Source organism: Thermobia domestica, chromosome 3 (genome assembly GCF_964235325.1).
Source record: "Thermobia domestica chromosome 3, izTheDome1.hap1.1, whole genome shotgun sequence".
In the NCBI taxonomy this organism is placed as follows: Eukaryota; Metazoa; Arthropoda; class Insecta; order Zygentoma; family Lepismatidae; genus Thermobia; species Thermobia domestica.
The window spans coordinates 160,681,449-160,704,205 of NC_137456.1; the positions used below are offsets into that span (position 1 = coordinate 160,681,449).

Below are 22,757 nucleotides of genomic sequence, written 5' to 3' on the forward strand. Positions count from 1 at the left end.
GCATTCCTTACTAACATTAACGTATAATATGCCCAGAGAATCCCAAATGGATTGCTATAATCCTAGGATGATTTCGAAAACCAATCCTATTTATTGCCTTAGATCGCTAGACAATAATGAAGACCTTCGGCGTTACTTTTTTTCTTTCTTTCTTCTCCTTTACATTTTACTTTGTAGTTTATGGACTACACTTTCTCGTGAGCTAATTTGTTTTATACATTGTAATCGTACAAGTTAGATTCACACGAGCTTTTCATGTGGTCGTATTCGAGCTTTTAGTTAGCAATCTCAACAGATACGCTGAAATCACAGAGAATAACTATATGTATTTTTTTGAACATTAAATCAAACCTCTCCGTCATAGACGTATTGCACACACATACGTGGATGAGTTCGATTTTCGGAGGGTACAAAATTATTGGTGTTGATCAACATCGTGAGACAGTTAGAAAGTTACTTGAGTTAAGAGGTAACAAACTATGATCTGAAAATAAATAAATGAAAATAAAATTAACAGTGGCGATGGGGACTACACATCCTCAAATTCAGCATGCACGCTATCTAGTTTTAGAATTTCAAATATGTGTAAGTAGTAGTAGCGTCCGTTTGGAACATGTACACATACTTCTATAGTACTGAATTGGAAGTAATCTTAAGCCAATCATTATTCACATTTTTATGATACTGTTTGTCTTTATATATAAATATGTAGCTTTGTTTTCTCTTTCATATTATGATTCTTCAAAATTTGATAAATAATATATACTTCCCATTTCTCTTTATTTAGTGAGTATTCCTAGTGTCATCTTTAGGGGGTCGATATTTCTTCGGCAAGGAACATGTATTAATAAGCATGGGATAATTACAACAATAATCAATAAACTGGTGACAAGTATGAAACTATAGATAATCTACATGTATATACTAGAGCTCTACACAAGCTTGCTTCTAATAACATGATCTTATTTTCAGGCAAATCTTTGTTACATAGATATCGACAGCCAAACTATTCAGCTACCTGAAGATCTTCCATCCTTTCCTCAGCGCCACGATTTTATATCGGAACTCATTGATTTATTGACAAAATATGATGTGCCTGTAGGACAGCTAGATCGGTAAGTTAGATTGAAATACTCACTGTATGTAATGTTAGTAGTAGTGTTATTATTATTGTGTTGCTATTTCTCAGCATACACTGGTTAACTTAAGCAGATTATCTTCCATGCATCTGGAATATTGGCTTGGCAAGATGAATTATTCTTTTTATTATTATTATTATTATTTTATAAAACTTCAGGCTTTACATAGATGTAAAAGCTGTTATTAATTGATAAACAGATATTAACTCTGAAATACAGTAAAAGTATAAGGAGAAGTTAGCAATATTAAAACGAGAGAATCCATTTGTTGAGCATACTTAACGATTTCGGTTTGGGTTTGAGTTTAGCGTCCCTTTCAGCATCGAGGCTGTATAAGATATGGACGTCTTAACGCGAGGTCCGAACCACATGAGCTTCCGTCGGGTAAACGTACGGAACAAATTAACAGGATCTGACACTTATAGAAATTGTCGAAGAAGGTGAAGATTTAATCTACCAAGAGCTGGGGCTGGTGGCGTGCAGAGAATCCTGTAATCCAGCTATTTTGGAGGTGACATGGTGGGTGCGAAACGGCCTATACTATTATGAGGGTTGATCGTACATAATGATCTGTGCACCCATCAACTGTGCCGTATTCAATTTAAGGACATGGTTCAGGACCCACGTTAATAATAGGTTCCATCGACTATAACCTCGGTGTTGCATTAGAATATAAAACAGAAAAACTATCAATGAAGGTACGCTAAGAGAAGAACAAACTGTTTTTTATTCATGTAGTATAAATAAACTGACAATGTATTCTTCGATCTTCGCGCCAGAATATCCAGGAATGTTTTGGAAAAATCAAACACATTTCTTTATTACCTGTAGTTCAAAAAGCGAAATGTATATAGTTTCCTGTTGCTTTCCAGTTTCGATAAGCAGTCGTACAGTAGCAACCTACGTGGATTTAAGGTAAAAGATAAACACGACCGAATAAATTATTGGGCTGAATACAATAATTTCTTACCCGTTTGATGGGTGAAGCAGGGGCGGAATTAGGGGGTTGATCGCCCCCCCCCCTTAGAAGAGGAAACTTTCTTATTTTATATATCAATAAAACCCATCCCGGAGTTCGGAGCTCTTAAAATAGCTCTGAGTAGCAGTATTGCAACCCACCGCCGCCCCAGAAGTCCGTCCTGGATCCGCCCCTGGAGTGAAGGCATTTGTTTTGTGGAATCACTGCTGTTTCGTTTATGTAGAGCTAACCAGAAATGCTCTCGAAGTGTAAAATGAGTATTGCATATTCTGAAAACAGATTTAGACAGCCCTTCCGAAGGTGTAATTAATTCCAAAGTTTTAGCTGCTAATGGGCATAAATATTGAAGTTATAGCACAGTAAAGATTTGGGAAAGTAAACCGAGACAATTGTAAAATTTGAATAAATTGAAATAAGTTCAAACGTATTTAAATAATCTCTATGAAATTTTAGTAATATTATACACACTAGAGAGAGAGGCTATCGAAAGGCACTATTATCAGTCCTGTAAGTAATGCAGTGTTCCCAACTCGGTATGCATTTTTTGTTTTCAAATGGCACTACATCATGTTACTTCATATAAAGATTATTACATAATGGTGAACAGAAGTATATGTGTAATACGTAGCAGTGTTACTAACTTTAAGAATTATTTGAGAAGATTGATTGCTATAGCTTTGATCCATAGATTGCAAATTACACGAAAACAAGTAATAGTTTTTGTCGAAAGTAGTAGAATTCCAGTGATGTTCTCGCCGTATGGCAGAATGCCTTGTCGTAGTGCAGTTCAGCCCTTTTCATGCTGGGATTTGATGCTGGTACATTTCAGTTAGAACATTCGTCTGGTAGTACGCAGCATTGAATTTGACATTTCGCTCCACATTTCAAAGACGCAGTTAGACACTGTACGAGAAACCGGTCATAATCATGAACCCTTTTTGAAAACTGTAATGTAATGGCACGAACTTTTTTTACAATCAGCGAGGTAAACAGATTGCCTCATCAAAGGTAACAACAAACTTCCACCGATCATCCGCGATATGACATTCATACATCCTCCTGCAGTTTCTTTTTCGCTCAGCCACATAGCATGTTTCAGAACGTACACAGTGCTCTTGCAAACGACTATGAGGCGTAAATCCTTACCAATGGCGCCGTTGATTGTCATCTGAGATGTACGGCATTTGCTGACCATCGCACACTGTGTGTGTGTGATTTTCGGAGGTCGCCATACACCGAACCACACGCAATAGCGGGAAGGTCCTCTCCGCGGGAGATTGGTTTCTAGCTGCTCCCGTCGGTGTTGTGGGCCCAGGATTCTGTGTCACATATTTCCGTATAATACAATTTACAGTGGGAAGACCTACACGAAAATCACGCACTTCATACATTTCTACGATGCGCGGCACCGTGAAATTAGCATCGGAAAAAGCCACAATTAATCCCCCCCTCCCCCAGAATGTTCAGTTTCGTTGGCATCAAACTACGCTCGACTACACCGCTCTAGTGCGTGACTAACGAGATACTGTTGTTTGGCTCGTGGCAATCTCATGGTGATGGTTTGCGGGTGTGCAGTACACTTGGTACAGTTATACATTCTGCTCAGTATAACTGATATACGTAAGGTGATATCAGGATTGATTTGAAATGTTACAAAGTAAGACTACAACTTTGGAAAGTCCTTTTTAAATCAAACTTATCGATAAGGAATTCTCAGTTTTTAAAGTACTTCTTCACTTTTAATATATTTTCTTTTCTCTAGCATAGCTTCTTTTACTCTTCTGCCTGTCTTGAATGTGGAGTAGAAGTCGAAAATAGCAATTCATTTTAATGTTTCTGTGGTAAAATACGGTACAGAAGTGATAGTGTAAACCGTGGAAGCGTGCTATGCTTCATTGAGCAACTATTAGAAGTTGTTATTGTAAGCTATTAAAAACAAGTGAATTGGAAGAAGTAAACGTCAGTAGGCATCGTAATGTACCATAATACTTTCTGTAGTCGGCAGTAGCTAAAGTATGTTTTCATTTAATGAAATATGTTCAGAATAATTTGCTTTTGCCAACTTTAAAAATTGTACCACTCAGCTTTATTTACCTGTGTCATGTGTTTGTATTTTATGATGATATATGTTTGATATTTTATGGTGAGATATCTGCATAACAATCAGACGCAAGACATAGGTAAATATTTTTGGTGAATTTTTGATAGTAATACCAGTATGTTTTTGCTGAGATTTTTAAAGCTTGTTAAACAAAACTGAAATGTCTACATGATAACACAAATCTTCTTAAAGTCAGTAAACACAAATAGAAATCAGAGACCCAGGTTCAATTCCCGGCGGGAGCTTATGTGGTTCGGATTCCACGTTAATCAGTAGATCCTGTCTCATATAGCCTCACTGCTAAAAGGGACGTTAAACTCAAAATCAACTCAACTCAACAAATAGAAATTACAAGATTGAAAAACAAAGAATATGTGTCAGTGGAATTACCGAAAAAAATTGCAGCTTACTGTGCATTGTAATAAATAGGATACTTTTTAATGATTTAGAACACAAGAAAGGGAGTTGTTTGAAGAAAATCAATCAATAAGTACATAGTTCAGTTATTTGTGGTTTAAATAGGAGTTGAGTTACAGATACTTTGCGTATTAGCTTTGAGAAAATACAGTATTTTAACTTTTAAGAAAATATTCGTGTAGAAGTTGTACAAAAGTTCCAGTTCCATTATTGTTTCAGAAATCTAAACGAATGTAATTCCAGTCATGGATACCATCTGCGAAGGAAGCACTCTTGGTCACATGACTCAGACTCAGGGATGTCCAGTACAGAAGGCTCAATGAACGGATCTCATTCTAGCATAAGCAGTGTTCATTCAAACGTGGGGCCACAGTCGGAAGCTCTGCAGAAAATTGTAGCTATCGTTAAAAGAACAGGTAAGAATAGCTCATTGAGATGCATTCACGAACACTTGAGTTTTCGTAATTTTTGTTCTTGTGTGTTTGTGTATATAATCATAAATTTTAATATTAGTTTCATAAAATACAATGAATATATGTTTTCTGACGCAAAAAAGAAAAAAAAAGATTTAGCTAGATCCGACTTTGAGAGGAGTTATTTTGGCTTAATAACTGTAAGTGCAAATTACCATTTCCTTTAATCCTCATGAAGGAACCCTTTGGAGTTGGTCTGCGAACAAAGTGGGTAGCGCATTGATACAGTAAGAGGAGACCCTGATTCGATCCACAGCAGTCTCTTATTTTCAATTATTTATTTTCGTTGTATCATTACATATATAAAATTGAAGCAAATAAGTCTTTGTTCCATTTCTCTAGTCATGTATAATTGGTATCGAAAAGTTCAATAGTTTTCCGAGAATAATAATAATAATAATAATAATAATAATAATAATAATAATAATAATAATAATAATAATCGAAAAAATGGTTTCATCTTGGTGGAATTTTCTTTCCGCATATTATTTGAATACAGTTGACTTTCAATAGTTAATACATTTGAACATCTCATAGTTCCATATTCGTGTTTGCAGACAATAATATGTAGTCATTCTCTGCGAATTTGTGAAGTTACATTCAAACATTAAAATTCCTTATCGATAGAATTAGGATTGTAACCATTAAAGAGAGTTTTCAAAAGTAAGCACTTTCGGTTGATAGATAGCTTTAATTTCAATGAGAAATATTTCTTGTGCAGGACTTTATGTTCAAAGTAGCGTTTTTAAGGCACTAAAACTGATCTTGCATCAGAAACTAAGTCAGAAATTACATCTAAATCAGATATAGTAGCAACAGGTAATGTGGCAAAAGCACGACACGGATTAACGAGCTTCAATTCCTCTATCTTGAAACCCGAAATCAGATCTGTAATTTCTGCGAGTCCAGCTATCAGGTTTATTTCATTGTTTTTCACATTGTTGCAATCACATTAGTAATGTGTGAAAACTAAGTAATCCATTTATGTGATTGCATGTCTTAGATGTGTTACGCTGTGCGAAATCAGAAAGTTATGCATTTTCCATTCACCATTAAGTACTTACAATTTGTACAAGAAAATAGGATTAAAATTAGATATATAATTTCTAACTTTATCAGCCATAGCCTTACGATTTTGATCTATAATTCGCAGGTGTAAGTATGGACGATTTGGCAAGGTCACCGACAGGAAGAGAAATTGATGGGAACTTAAATTTCAATAATCATGAACTTTCAGAACAAGAACTTTATGCAGAGGAACTAAAATTTAACAACGCTGTTAGAGAAATATTCTTAAATCGTTTTGTACATATATTTTCTGCGTATGAACATTTTGTTATTCAACCAAATCAGGTACGTACTGTCATAGTTTATAATGGTAAGCTATGAAAGTTGTAAGACTAGTAAAAGAGCTACGTTAATATTCGTGTTGGAAAATACCTTTGGCGTTCAAGAAAGTTTTTTTTTCTTCTTCTTCTTTCTTCTTAAGGAAGATTGTGGTTCTCTTTGACATTCTTGGACGCTGGTGACCCTGAACCTCTCCAGTCAAGTTGGTCATTTAGTTTTTGAACCGAATTCATAACACCATGTTTCATTAGTGACAGTGATGTACCGCAGAAAGCTGGGTGCCATTTAGAGCCGTTATTTAATAGATCTGACTTGGTGTTCCTTCTGTTCTGGTGTGAGCGTGTGACGGACAATTCGTGAGTTCAGTTTTCTTTTCCCCATGTCGTGCAATCTTGCTGCTACACACTTCTTCGGGTAGCATGCGTACAGTGACATGGCGGTCCATAAGCAACATGCTCCTTATGTGGTTCTCGTTGTCATTAGTATGCGTTGTAGCAGACCACCTGGATCCAGGATCATCCTCCACCAACTCTATGCTAGTTACAAAGCTCTTGTGTTACTGAAATACTTGTGCCCTTAATAGCAAATGCTCTTCATAAATCTGTTGACTGAGGTGTGATATTTCCGTGAATACTTTTCCTAACTTCACACAAAACTTCATGCTCACACAAAGTTCGAATTTCATACCATGCTCTTGTCATCACTCAGACCACAATTCCGAGAAAGCACCTGTGTTTAGGAGCGGATCCAGGGGGGATCGGGGCAATTACTCTCCCCCTCCCCCAGAGGAGGAAATTTTCTTATTTTATATATAAATAAAAACCATCCCAGAGTTTGGAGCTCTTAAAAGTAGCTCTAAGTAGCAGTATTACAACCACCCCCAGAAGTCCGTCCTGGATCCGCCCCTGCCTGTGTTATTATACCCCGACCTTTCATCATACAAAATTTCGCCGAAACACTTCAAAGATCACAGGAAGATTTGCAACAGGCCAGACCACTTGTTGCCGAGAAAATAATTCATAATTTCAGACTTTCTCTAAAGTTTGGGACAGTTTAAAGAATGTATTAACAACATGTTAATGTAATTTTAAGAATATGAGTAATACAGGTAGCATAATTTGGTAATATAATATAAAACACCAGAAAAATTTTTAAACTGGATGAAACGAAGCTATAACTTTTTTATATGTAATGTAATTGTATATATATAATATTTTTAATTCAGCTTAACTAAAAATAGCCAAAGGTCTTGGAACAGAGTTTCGATTTATCTCTTAGGCAGCTGCATATCTTACTACTACGTTATATCATTTTATAAGGTTTCTAATTAAATCTCTTAGATTCTGTTTCAATGTCGAAACAACTTTCTTTCTAATTTTGACCTCACGGTTCTACATTCAAATACTTTTTATTTATTTATTCCCTATAAAGGGGACATCTTCATATATTCCTCAATACTGTAAGATGTTTCATTCCTGAAAGTTGGGTTTAATGCCAAGTACTTCTTTTGTCTTCGATTTATTGCTTTATAATATTTCGGATTTATATATATCATTGGTATGAACCTTTGCAGGACAATCTACCCTTTACGTAATATTGTGTATTCTATCATACGTAGGGAGGCCGCGGTGGCTCAGTGGTAGAGCATTCACTTCTGTTCTCGGGGTTCTCTTGCTTTCTCCCACTTTTTTCACTACACCATTTCATTCATTTCTCATCATCGCCTTCTCCTTTAGCGTACCCGGTATAACCGTAGGATGTAAAACTTAAAGATTTCATTTTATTTTTCTATTACACGTAGTTCAAGATTACATCTCTGTGAAATTGCAGGGGATACTTTCCACTTTTCTTTCTTCTACATCTCTAATTTTCATAAATACAATGTGCAATTTTTGTGGAAAAAAAAAAAAAAAAGCTCACTTATTTTCTTGTTGCAGCTAACCTAGTAACTAAGTCCGGCATTACAAATTAATCTTGCTAAAGATAAGGAAAAAATATTAAAGGTTGCGTATACATGTCGTGTGTGTACAATATTTACTTGTCGTTCAATTTTCAAGCAACTTGACAGTATGTTTTCTATATTTTTGTGAGCGTTGTTACGTATTTCAATATCTTTGTATGTCCATGGTAGCCAAGTGGTTAACGCACGTGTTTTCTTATTAGCATAAGCGTGAGTTTGACTCAGTGTGCTCAGTCTCAAATAAAATCTGAATAGTAGTTCGAATCACACTTTAAGTTGTAAATCCTACTTTATATACCTTTGTATTGAAATATGGTTTTAAACTTCAATTAATCCAAAAACTTATTCCTTTTTTCCACAGATCTTTAAAAAATTATTTTGATTATATATAGATGATTCTGAAATTACGTGGATTTCAGTACTACCCCGTGTTATAATTAATTTCTGTTGTTTGATTCCAGGATATGGAACAGTGGTTAAGTAACAGAGAGTCTATGCAGAATTTTGATAAAGCTACTTTCTTGTCGGACCAGCCAGAACAACATTTACCATTTCTCTCTAGGTTTATCGAGAGTCAGATGTTTGCTACTCTTATTGATAATAAAATAATGTCAAATTGGCGTGAAGTAGATCCTAATCTCAGGGTTTTTGATAAACGAATAAGACTGTTAAGGTAAGCAGTATTTCAAAGTATATTGTCCAAAACGTGTTAGGTTAATTTTTATGCTGTAATTGTTTAAAGGTGGCAGATATTGTGTTTTTTTTTAAATAACCTAATATGTCTGCCATAGGAAATTAAGGTAGTAAATAAAAATGAAAAAGAACTGCATTATTTCATAGCGTATTCGACAAGTGTAAAGATCCTCTCTCGCAGTAACATTATAGAATACATGCAAAAACCAGTTTGTATAGAGTGGTCCAAAAATAAAGAAAATTGATTGTTCTTTTTACATCATAAAAGAACATACAGATCTTTTAACATCTTCTTACATTGAGGGTCGCGCTCTATATTTTGAGATACAAGAAAATTACAAGGCGTGTGATGCAAATGGTTTTATTTATGTTCAAAGTAATCCCTACCTACATCCCATGCACTTTTGTAACAGAAGCTTCCGCAACTGAAAGGCCTCAAGCCAGTCACTTTTGGGAATGGGAAGCGTTGAATTGCCTCATCAGTCTCCTCCTCCGTCGTGAGAAGTCTACCACCTAAATTTTTTTTTTAGATTAAAGGAACAACCAGAAATCACACATGACCAAATCCGGCGAATAGAGCAGATGTGGAATGACTGTCATCTTATTTTCACGTAAAAGTCAACTGTTTGCTGTACTGTGAGTAACGGTGCATTGTCGTGATGCAACATTAACCCGCGAGACTGAAGTACTGCAGGTAAACATTTTGTGGTGTACCAGGTGGCTGTAACTGTACGTTGCTCTGCAAGCTTAATCGCTTTCACCAAGCCTGTACTCTGAAAGAAAACTTCGTACATAACTTTCTTGACAGAACTTTGCTTTTTCGTCATTGTTTGGGTTGTGCTTTTTCGTCATTGTTTGGGTTGGGTCATCTTCGTGAATCCACACACGGCTCTCCTAGCACGCGGGAACATCGAAAAATGGAATGTATGTTTCATCACGTGTTACGATTTTAGACAGAATACGATGACCACCATTATTTAACATTTCTAACGTTTCCTGCACGATTCTTACTTGCTCTGCCTTTTTTTAAATCGTTCAGCGTATGGGGCACCCAACGACTAACTTTTTTTTTTTTTTTAATTTTTTCATATGGAGATCATGTAAAACTGAATTGACTATTGCGGATCCAACACCAAGCGTTGCCTCAATCACTTGATAAGTGCATGGTGGATGTTCTTCGATCATACGTCGCACTCGCTCAATGTTGTCAACAGTCATTGACGAACAGGACCTACCAGCACGTGCTCCATCACCAAGTGATAACCGTCCTCTACTTTTAAATTCACTATACCACTGAAACATAGTTGCCCGTGATGGACTTTCATCACCAAATGCGCGTTGCAACCGTTCAAGACCTTGTTGTTCACTTAAACGGACTTTGAAATCGTAGTAGATCATCGCGCGTACATATTCTCTGGCCAACTCCATGTTTCGCGAAGAACTCATATGTACCACGTGCACTCTGTGATAGCGGCAATTCAATTGACGTCAGGTCTTCACTCCTGAAGGATAATGGTTTTTAAAAATGGAGTGTTGCCAGCTTTCACTTCTCTAGTTTCGTGGCATCTCAAAATATATAGCGTGCCCCATGTATAAGTTCAGGTGTTGACGTGAATATAGAAAGAAAACGGTGCTATATATTGCTTTTCTTATTCTTCATTTAGAAATAAGTTCCGTATTTGTTTAAGCTTTGTTATTATTATTATTATTATTAATAATAATAATAATTTAATTAATGGATTTTTAGTGCCAAAAGCAGCCAGAAGCCCACTCTATTACTAGATAGTGTCGTACATACATAATACATCGAATAATAATAATAATAATAATAATAATAATAATAATAATAATAATTAGTCACGTTCGGTTTATCATACCTGTCATATTGATACATAGAAAGGTGAAACAAATGGCGTAATTTTCCTTCCTTGTTTCTATATATATAATTAAAGCAAATTTAGATTTTGTTTAACTTAATTTCGAATTCATTATCTCTACGTAAACTTAGATCCTCTTCGAGGGTGAATGTAGGATTACACTCTTCTTTACGGAAAACCAGAGTTCGATTCCCAGTGTGAGATGATTTATATCCCACGTTAATCTTAGCTTCGTGCAATAAAGGGGCACTAAACTTTAATAATAATAATAATAATAATAATAATAATAATAATAATAATAATAATAATGTAATTAATAAGTAAACTAGTATTATGTATGTTAATTGTAGTCCTGTATGAATTGCCTTCGCATGAAGTAAGTACATTCTTTTGTTGTCAAGAATGTGATAAGGCCAAGCAAAACGGGTCAAAGCTCCATCCTTTTTCACTCGCTAAAAGTAGGTATCGATATTAAATTTTGATTCCCAAGATTACGGTGAGTGATCTCCATTGAAAGCGTAATAGGTAGAAATCCTTTCTTTAATTGTAATGGTTTGTGTCTAACGGTTTGTTTGTGTGTAATGGTTTGTTTCTAAACGCTTGTTTTTATTTGATAAGAAATATTTAGAGCTATTCCATATTGTAGCATTTCTCTATTATTTGCTTCTTTATAAATAATTAGTCTGTCATACCTTCATTTATCTTGAATTGGAATCCACTTTGATGTGTATCTATTCTGAGTATTCTTTTCTTCTGTTTTTAAGTATTTCTCAAAAAAAATGTATGCTATGCTTAATAATATTGTGCCGCTTCAATTTGTGGGGTCTGTCCAATCTGTTCTATGAATTGGGTAAAATATCCGTGTATTGCATTCAGAGGATGTTACTTCTTCCTCAACCTATATTCGTTTTATGTCAGCTACTTTTTTAATCGTTGCTATGTCTTAATTCTTTATTAATCTTTCTCCAATTCTACTCCAATTTGATTTCATTTTTGTCTGCTGTTGTCTTCATATTTGGAGGTTCTTTTCAATTTTTCCTTTTAGCTTTTTTTCATCTGAATTACTTGCACTGGGTTTAAATGTTCTTTAGAGTATTCTGTCCATTTTTGTAAAAATTCATCTTCTGATATTATTTCTCATTTTTGTATCCAGTTGGTTGTGCTTAGAATTCTTCGTTCATCTTTTGACTTTTGCGTAGAATTTCATTGATTCATTTTTTTTCACTCATTTTGAATTTTCTCATCTACAAATTTATCGTTTCTACTTTTTACAAACTTTATTTGCTTGTTTCTTCATATATCTGAATGCTTCCAAACTCGTTCTCGTTGTTCTTTATACCATTCTTTCTCTTTCTTCGTTTTCCTTGGTAATTGTCTTTTTGCATTTTTCTTCAAACCATTGTTGTTTTCTTTATCTTCTTCCAAGTCCAACATTTTACTCGCTTCCTCATCAACTGCTATTATTTTGTATTCCAATGTTTCATGTTACTTCATTATCCTTGTGCAATTGCCGTTATTATTCTTTTATAGTTTTCCTCAGTTTCTTTATGGTTCGAGTTATAATTTGATTTTACTTTTTTCCCTATATTTGAATCTTACTTTTCTTCTCTCTCGGTTTAAGCATACAATAGTCTGAATCTCATTATATCCTCTATAACTTCTAGAATTGGTGACGTATGATGAGTATCTATAGTTATTTAGGACGTGATCAACGTGACTAAATATGTTGCCGTCTGGCAATTCAAGTTTCTACGTGTAATTTGCATATGCCTTTCATGATTAACTTATTCTGTTGTGAAAAATCGATCATTAAATTTCCGTTTTCATTACTTTCTTCATGTAAAGAATATCGTACTGTCATCTTGCTTCTTGTATCCGTAGTTCTTACTTTTGCTGTAAAATCTCGTATTGTTGACTCATCTTGTGTTCCATTATATGCCTCTTCTGTTTTCTGTAAAACTCTTCCTTTAATGAAATGTATTTCTCCCCCGTGGGAGTGTGCACTGTTGTGATTGAAATGTTTCCAAATTTTCCTTTTAGTCTCTGTTCGCTTCTTCTTACACTAACAGGAGCAAACTGCATCTCATTATTTCTTTTTGTTTAGATATCATGCATATTGTTCCAAATTGTTCGGGTTGTTGTGTTGTGCTGTGATATATGATATTATGTCCTTTATCAATTATGCCTGTGCCTTACCATCTTTCGTCTCAGAGTGGTATGACGACTATAGTTATTCATTACTGTTTCTTCTGCTTTCCCAGCGTCATCATTATTTATTCATTCCAAGTAGCCAAGCTTAAATTATTCTTCCATTTCCATGTTTGTTCGTTAAATCCATTCCTTTACTCTGAGGCTCTGGTTTCTCTTTCTGAACATGATTGTCTGTTAGATAGCGCGATAGAGACGTTAGGCTTATACACAGCCATCAGCCTGGAGAATCATGATTTTTCTTTTGATGTGTTTTTTCTCCCAAACCTTTGTAGGTTCCTGTACTAACTGCAAGGTGAAGGGCTGGTTTGTTATACCTGGGAGATTTCCGAAAATCACTATGTCTGAATGCTTTCCTCTACCAGCCACCTGAGGAGGCACCTGGTGGGAGTGTATTATCTCCTCCAGTGAGTGGTTGGGTATTATTAAAATTCTTTTTTTCTATATGTGGCAATTCAGTTGTTAAATTATTATGAAAAAAATGTCTATCTTATTAAGGAAATTAATGGTAGATCTATGACTTGGTCGTTACAGAAAGCGATATGGTGACAGTCTTGTACGCACCCCGTCCTATGAGCCATGTACAACATTTCGAGAGACTGAACTTCTATTGGAGAAGAGATTAGCTAGGGCGGATGTAGTAGCACCAATTCCTGTAGAAATTGAAATGGATAGTCAGTCAAATTCTACTACGTACGGTGTTTTCCCACTTCTAAACGCTGTTACTTTAAATAAGGAGCCAATACAAAAGTAAGTACATTTTGAGTGTTTGGTCTTTCAAATTTAATTTTATTGATATCTTGTAAAATGACGACTTCACTTAATTAATCCCGTGTCACATTATGCTTAGTTTGTGATTAAAGCTTAGCAACAAATTTTTCCCTTTATTTATTTACCTCAACTGAGCGTAGTGTAAAATAAGATTTATAAGATTTTCACCACGAATAATAATCACTAGGAATCACCAGGAAAACTAGCCACTGGTGTCCGAAGACCAGTTTCTATGAGGGTAATTTGAGGTACCCAAAATCCGACCATGATAACTCTTCTCTAGTTGGTGCGGAATGTATTACGCTCCGAGTTACTTTGATAGGTAGAACTACTAAAGTCATGGGAATGCTCCCACTCTAGAGCTATTTGCAGATCCAATGTCTCAATTGATGAGATGTAACCATTCTAGCACTACGCCGTCTGGAGGTTATACGGATCTAGCCTACAAGTCAAATCACTCGCAGGTGATCAAATATACGCTTACAGCAAGAGGAGAGGCTCTGTACCGCTTGGTATCTCCTACTCTTGTGCCCAGAACAGCGTTATCAGATGGGTCGTGACCTGAAACTTCTTATATTACTCTGAGAGAACTATTGTTTTGTACCTGAAATGACCGGAGAGCAAGAATTAAAATTCATATTATCTTTACTTAACAAAATAGAAAAATGCGAAAAAGTTCAAAAATCGCTACAAGTAAGGGTAAAAATCGATTAACTTTGGCAAAGTGTTGCAAAAATGCCAAAGTTCCGAAAGTTAAAATTTCTTAAACTATTCTCACTGAAGTCACTGAAATATTGACTTTAAATCAGAAGGGAAAAGCAATTAAAGCTTAGGCTGAAGTGACTGATCGGCCTTCTTTCATAGCATGGTTGCTCAGAAAGGTGAGAGAAGTCTTATCGACGTATACCAGCGAGGTAGCCTGATCTCTTCGGTCCGGCTGAAACCGGTTTGGTCGTTTGGCCGGCTGCCTCCAACTGCTATCGGCTTATCCCTCTGGGCATTTCCTGATCAAGTCGTTCCGGGCAGAGCCGCTGAGAAGGCTCTGCAACCAACTAACAATTCCCAATTCGAAATTTTCTAAGTTCACGATTCAAGATAAAGGAGCTGCTCGTCGCTTTTTTTTTAAGTACCTTCTCACTATCGCAGCCTATCTCTTCTCTTACGTTCTACAGCATAGCTGGAGGACGGGCGTACCTGCAGAAGTAAATTGATGAGAATCCTGGATGCTAATTCAACTCAACAACATCACAATAACACGGCGAATCATCGGTTTTCTTCCGGAGAGTTTGATATAGGCAGAAGGGATTCCTACTTTTTCTGTTAGAACAGCTTATTCAGAATCACCTCGGATAGCCGGAAGTGACAGAAAAACCTTCTCTTTATACACATACCGAGTCACAGCACTGTTATAATGCAGAAAAATAAAACTTTCCACTAATGTGTGTTTTCATAGTTTCTGTCCAACTATCACTTTTAGGCAGGGCACTTGGGACACCCACGTTTTATCATTTTTATATTTTAGTCCAGAGAGTACTAGACCCTATAATCTGTCAGCTACTTTCGGTTATAAGCTGTTTAGAAAAGTTTCTCCTTTTGTTTGAAAATACACAGCTCTCTGAGGCTTGCTAATCATTTTCAGATTGAACCAGGGACCTGTCAGTGGTTTCCTCTGCGCCGGAGATGTGTAATCAGCATGTAGCCACTACACCATTATGGTCAGGAACATGCCACGACGCCACATTCACACGAGATATGACTTGTTCAGCTTTACATTTTCCTCTAGCCAAAGTCTTACTTTTATTATTGTAGAGAGAACTTTTTCTTTCCATTTATTTATATTCCAGTGTTCATATTTTAACACGTCACTATTGCACACATATTTTGTTGCGAGAAAACAGGTCTCGTCCACACAGTCATCCGGTGATCTTGTTTTGACTTAAATTTGCGTTTCATTGATGAACGATTTGTCCTTTTAAATTAAATAATTGTTTAACTTCCATCTCTCTAATTTCCAGGCTAACAGAAGCTGACGAATTCTGGGTACGCTTGAGCGTAGGAATACAGCGAAAAAAAAATCACATTCCCAGCACAAAAAAAAAAAAGTCATATTTCCGCTTTGAATCGTGTTTCGGGTGAAACTGAATTTGGCAACACATTTCCCTTTCTCTAACATCGGTACGCTTTACGTTGGTAGCAGTGTAAGAGGAGTTCTGAAATTCTGAAATCTTCTTACTTAGCAAGTCCTTTTAGCATTACCCTTTGTTGTCTTATAAAAAGATTCTACATTTATTTGCTGAAACTTAACCTGTTGTAAAATATTTTTGACAGGTAATAAATATTTAGTACGAGATTAAGTCCTTAACTATTACTATTATTAAGCAAAACACACACCAAAAAAAGAAAAAAAAAAAGTATTTGTTAAATTCTGTATATAAGTACAGAAAGCAAGCTCTGCTACGAATAAATAACAGAGATCGGTGTGGGAGACTTGGGTTCGATTCCCAGTGGGAGCTAATATGGTTCAAATCCCACTTTAGATTGTAGGCCTATGTTTCCTATAGCTTTAATGCTCAAAGAGACGTTGGTACCCCAAGTAACCAGCATAGTATATGAACAGAAAAATACAATAGTCATGAAGAATAAATAACGGGAAATAGCTTGTTTACATCCTGAGTTCTTTTGCAGTTATATTAACTTTGAAATTCACTTGCGTTCAGTTATTTGCTGCCGCCAGAATTTCATCGTAAGAGTCGTTTGATTTCGACCCGTTGATCTTAAATCTTCTGCACATTAATAAGGCACTTTAGCCGAATATGCCGTAGCAATAACGATTCCCGTGGCTCAGTCTGCACAAGCTTGTGTACCAGTATTATGCGTTCCACACAGTTAGCAATGAGTGGTAGGCACTGCATTTGTTAATAATGTTGCACTTCTAGTTAACTTAATTATTTTTCTCTTGCCCATGATGTTTATTTTACAGCGTGTTCTATCTCTCGGTGTATTTTACTGGTGTCATCGTATGCTTCATAATTGAAACAAACACAACACTGACGGGAACTTTATTACCATGATATCAGTTTCTAAAACTTCTTAGTACAATCAACTTCCGCAGACTCACATTTTTTTTTTTTTTTTTAAAGGCTGACTTGGTTTATTTTAGCACGGTACCATCGAAGTGACTACCTTGTGTTTCTATGAAGGTTAAATGCGAAGTCGTCCTCTTCCTCCTTTCTACCTATTCTCGGACAAAAGGAAAAAGTTAATCTTTTTGATTTAGTCCTTTAACAGTGGTGGATTTAATATTAAATTTGTTTTGCAAATATTAAGAAAACAATGAGGTTTAATCGTGGAAGAAATTTGAGTTGTGTGGGGTTATTTATTTATTAATCAAGAAAAAAGATACTATTCTATATGAAGAAACGCCTGTGGACGAAAGAGCAATGCTCGTTGCTTTCTATACTTCCATTCTGATGTCAATTTAATCCATATTGATAACATAGGAAGATGGGAAATTGGCAAAATATGACGAATGTTTTATTTACCGAAAGTTACGTGACTGATCAAGAAGTATATGAGGTTCTTTCTTTCGGCGGCGAGCATATGGAATCGTAATTATATGACAAATAAAATCAAATTGTAAGTCGCATGGTAGGCTTTTAATAGTATAAGGAACAGGAATAATGAATGTAGATGAAAGAGAATTAAATAAAGTGATAAAATGGTAAAATTTAAAGAAATGAGTGTCAAAAAAAGAAAAAGAAATGTTTCTCTGTCATAAGGCTTCTATTGTATCGTCCTAGCAGAGACATAGTGTGAATACTCAAATTTAAAATATTGTGGTTTAATATATCATTCATATGTTTTAAATGTTCTCGGCAACAGACTAGGTAGCACACGTTCCTTTTGAGCTCGTTTTAGATTCCGTTGCCGGTAGTAGTGCAGAATTTTTTGCTTGATCAGCATTGGGAAGTAATTGGAGATTTCTTAAATTAAAGTTACAGTGAAATCGTCTATTAGAAACTCAGAAATAACAACGATGAAAGCCGATATGCTAATCATACATTACCTATATCAAAGCCAGCTAGCTAGCTCGTGGTAGTAGTTCTTGAGTTTGAGGCTAAAGTGTTGTTAATTCGTTTGCGTCATTGTATATATATGTCCTGATTTTCTTTTTTCCAAAGGTTGAAAAAGCGAAGCAGTGTCCAACTTCGTCGGAAAGAAAGACAGCAACAGCATCTAGAACATAATTCAATGAGTCCGGAGCAAAAGGAAAAAGTTGTGGGTGAAGCTCTACTCAAGCAGATAAGACAACCAAAGCTTAGTGATATGAGTCCAGCTGTGATCGCTCAATCTAATTGGACATTTGTTGAGCAGTTGTTAAAGGTAAAATTCGTACGGGGACTACAATTGTTAATGTAACGTGTGTCAAAAATATTCATTATGGCCGGTTGTAACACCTGCTAAATTTTTATGTAGCCTCTCCTTTTCTTTTTTTTTTCTTTTTTCTTTGTTTCTGTTCTCATAATTGTAATGAGAGTACCTTTTATTTTTGTTCAAGAGCAAGTAACTTATTATGTTGTTTCTAATCGAAACGCGTATCTTTCCAAATACACTTCTTCAGATAAAACATAATTTTATCAATGAGTTTTCCGTTTTTCTACCAGTATTTTTCTGTTACTTACTAAATAACATTCTTTTCAACTTCGGAATTACAAGTCACAAAACATAGGATAAAATTGGAAGTCTATAGTAGGACCTTATGTCCTTTTCCATGTGTCTTGTAATGGAGAAAACTTGCGATGAAGTTTCCTGTCCGATATTGGTATTCCCAAACATCGGTTTCTATGAATGCAAACAATTACCTCTCCAATATTGACATCTGATCGCACGGAAATTGACCTGCTGAATCAAAGTTTCTCTTCCGTTGTTTCTTGACGTATCGAAAGAAACATTTCAACGAGACATTTATACACGAAATAGCGAAAATTAAATTATTATTACGTTTTTCAGGCATTTTCTTTCGGATTTTAAATTTGATTAATAATAATAATAATAATAATAATAATAATAATAATAATAAATAAATAAATAAATAAATAAATAAATACACACACTGATGTAAATAATTGTACAATCAAAAGAACTAACTATACAGGTTGAATCTTTCACTGAAAGAACAGTCGTAACTCCGATCCAGTATGCTTTAAGTTTTATCGTATGGTTCAATATAACTTCTTTCGTGTGTTATGCCAATTACGTCTGGTGCCCTCCTTTTATGTATGTATAATATATATATATACTGTATATATATATATAAAATATCCTTGTATTTTTCCACCTCTTTTCTACTTTATATCAATTCTTCTTCCAAGGTTTTCGTTGTTTACTTACAAGCATTTTTTAAATTGATCTGTCAGTGTGTCTTCCCTTCACGTTTTCTATGTGAGTTAAGTTTGGACAAAAGTATTCCTTTTAGTGCCATTCTAGATTTTTTTTTCTTTAATATTTTTGCAAAGGAAACCATGCTATACTGACACATGCTAGAAAGGTCCTTTTGTACCTGTGCATACATGTTAACGTAAAGGAGTGAGAAGAATTTCCTTCTAGTAGCCTTGTGCTAGACCATTGTCAAACTTACTGTCTTGAGTGATTTGGTAATTAAAAAAAGAAGAAAAGAAAGACAAAAAAGAGAAACTGAATATTCAGGTTTGATAAATCTGTTTATCGTTGATATCAATTTGACGGAAACTTTGTTCTTTCCTTGTATGTTTGTAGCACTCGAAAACGATTACAGTCGGACACAATTTGAGAAAGTTCTGATAGTCCATGGTCGAAAGAGGTAGCATATCTTAAATTTCTCTAACATAAAACTTAACATTTCTCTTGATAGCATCCACTAAGATTTTCCAAAATGATAAAAAGTAAAGTCAACCCCAGAAGCTGAAAAACAGGCAAATATAACTTCATTTTGTGTAATTCTGTGGTATGTATGGTGTGAACTATAATATGTGTTGGAACTTACTATACATTTTTACCTACTTCCATAAAATCTGATTTCAGAATCTAATAGTCCACTATCCAAAGCAGTGTAATATATCGATATATTTCCCAGTTGGAAAAACATACAGTATTTATCCCTGAAATTTCTTTGTTTTATTGGCATGATTGTATTTTAAAATTTGTTTTTTTTAATCATTATTATTATTTACGTTTTTATTTATTCAGAAATGAATTGTTCAGATGTTGATATCATTGTTCTTTGCAAGGAATGGGTCACGCCATATTTTATATGTACTTCCAAACAAAAAAGAATGAAAGAAATGGTCGAAGGTCTACAGAAAAAGGGAAGGAAGTGCACATTATGTTCATCAATCCTTTTATCAGTGTCCTGACAGAAACCTATAATAACGAAGTTCACACCAGAGAATATATGCATCTTTAAGGGGCTGGCTGGTAGTAGTTTGTAGGCTGTCAGACAACACAACGAGTGTAACTGTGTGCGAATTCATTTGTGTGTGTGATCACAGTTTGTGTCTGCAATGCTAGAATGACACTAGCCAATACATTCAATTACGTTATTTCGAAGGTGGCGGTACAGTGGGGCTCGGAAAGATCAAATCGTTGTTTCACGGACTTGTCGCGTGTTTTGGTCGTGATATGTTAGTGGTTGACATGGTCGGAGACAGGAATCCAACAGCTGTCATGACTCCCAGTGTCCTGCAGGTCATCAAGAAGACCATGGACATAAGGTTGATTCAGTTCGCCTCGCCCTGACAGGACTGCAACTCCAAGTGCAATCGGAGCCACCGAGTCTCTCCTTTCCCAGTGTGAGCGCACGATCACTAAGGAGTCCATTGTTGGTGACAGGTCTGCGCTTCCGCATTCCTCTCCCATAACAGCTACTCATCGCCGAAAACTTGTTCGGACGAGAATGTGGTGGTTCGGACTATAACATTCGGCGATAAAAGTCATTTCTGTCTTGGGCACAATGACTGCTATTTATGCGTTTGTAAACCTACAGCTGAGCGGAAAATACAGCGTGTAGTCGCACTTTCCAAGCAGAACCCACAAGAGACATTACAGCAGGTCAATAAGGTACACATCTCCATTCGTCTCTGATTTTCAATGAGGGAAATATAACAAATACATCGTACATGGCAAACGTTCTCGATCCTCTCCTTTGACTTTATTTGAACACTATTATCTTCTTGCACGATAATGCGCGTTCTCGTACCTCCAAAACAACCCAGTGTACACTATTCGGTATACACCTTCCAGATGTAATCCCTGTCAAGCACTTGCGGGACATAGGGCAACGGCACCTGTCCAGCTACACCAAGATCTATAATGATCGTGGAGTACTATACTCCAGACCGACATTCGGCAGCAGTACGATCTGCTCGTTTCCCGAACAGTTACTTGTGTGGTCGCCCAGTCTGTTACATATTCTATTATGGTGTGTACTGTTTTTTGAACACCGTGTGTAGTATTTTTCGGATATTCCACGGACACCAATTGGGATCATTATACCTACTTTCTTCATAAGTACAACTTTGGGTCAGACTGTTAAACTCCTGGTTCTTAAATGTATTTCTGTTGGTATATACATAAATGATAAATATTGGTACTTAAAAAAAAAAAAAAAAAAAAAAAAAAAAAAAAAAAAAAAAGAAAAATCATAGTTTTGTAAAGTAAAATTGTGTTGTCAGATTTCATGCAATCGAGCGAGAATGATTCTCGTGCTTTTATAAAAATTGTTTTGCACTGAAATATAGGGAAGCTTTTGTCATCTGTAGTATTAGTTAGAAATAGTATAAAATCAGAAAAATATCAATCATATTGTACACCAAGAATCAATCCAAATTAAAAAAAAAAAAAAAATTAATTAAATGGTTCTCAAAATAAATAAGCTTTAACAAACCTTTCCAGGTCATATATTTTCATCATCTAACTTTCTGAAATCTTTAAAAGAAAAAGTTTTCTTTTTTCGGATTAATGTATCAAAAAAAAAAAAAAAAGTATGAATTATTATTTGAAGAAATATGCATAATTTATTGCTAGTGTAATATCTTCAATTAATGAATCGTATTGTCGTGATGAAAACTGACTCAAATATTCTAGGTATCACTTTTTTTTTTCTTTTCCTATATTGGTTGAACAAAATTTTATATACTCATTGCAGGAGTGTAAAACTAAGACGAAGAGGATGCTGGTTGAAAAAATGGGAACAGAAGCCGTCGAGTTGGGTCATGGGGAAGCTTCTATAATGGGGGTAGAAGAAAATACGTTGATTGCTAGCCTTTGTGATCTATTGGAGAGAATATGGTCTCATGGTTTACAAAGTAAACAGGTAAGACAAAAACAAAAATAACTCAAATAAGGGTGAAATAACTAGTCTACTTTTTGATACTTATAGTTCAAGTAATATAGAATATATATATATATATATATATATATATATATATATATATATATAATAACAGTACATATATACCGTCCTACCCATATCATACGAAACTCGGAAGTTTTTGGGTTGACTTCAATAAAGAAATGAAAATTCTCAGCTAATAAATATACTTTAAAAGCATTATACAATAGAAAACTTACTGATTAAAAATTTACGTTCTTTTTGAAATGGGAATCATTCCATATTCAGCTCCAGTGATATACTCAGATTGATTTGAATATCCCGTGGAAGCGTAGTGAAAATATGTTAATAACAAACTTTAGGTTCCAATCAAATCGAACCACAACGTAATGCATAACCATTACCTATATATTCATCGCCTTTG

At 35.2% G+C, this 22,757-nt stretch overlaps 1 protein-coding gene across 4 annotated transcripts in view; it reads left to right on the plus strand.

The window, feature by feature from the left end:
- The window catches only part of pns (DENN domain containing pinstripe), a 284,119-nt gene that overhangs the window by 206,904 nt on the left and 54,458 nt on the right, over positions 1-22,757 (plus strand). For 3 of the 4 annotated variants that reach the window (XM_081751957.1, XM_081751955.1, XM_081751958.1), the window contains exons 7-13: positions 973-1,115; positions 4,856-5,052; positions 6,263-6,462; positions 8,878-9,089; positions 13,729-13,944; positions 18,147-18,348; positions 22,148-22,315. In XM_081751957.1, coding sequence (XP_081608083.1) covers positions 973-1,115; positions 4,856-5,052; positions 6,263-6,462; positions 8,878-9,089; positions 13,729-13,944; positions 18,147-18,348; positions 22,148-22,315 — 1,338 coding nt within the window. The remainder of the gene's footprint in view (positions 1-972; positions 1,116-4,855; positions 5,053-6,262; positions 6,463-8,877; positions 9,090-13,728; positions 13,945-18,146; positions 18,349-22,147; positions 22,316-22,757) is intronic. The other variant, XM_081751956.1, reaches the window with a different exon arrangement.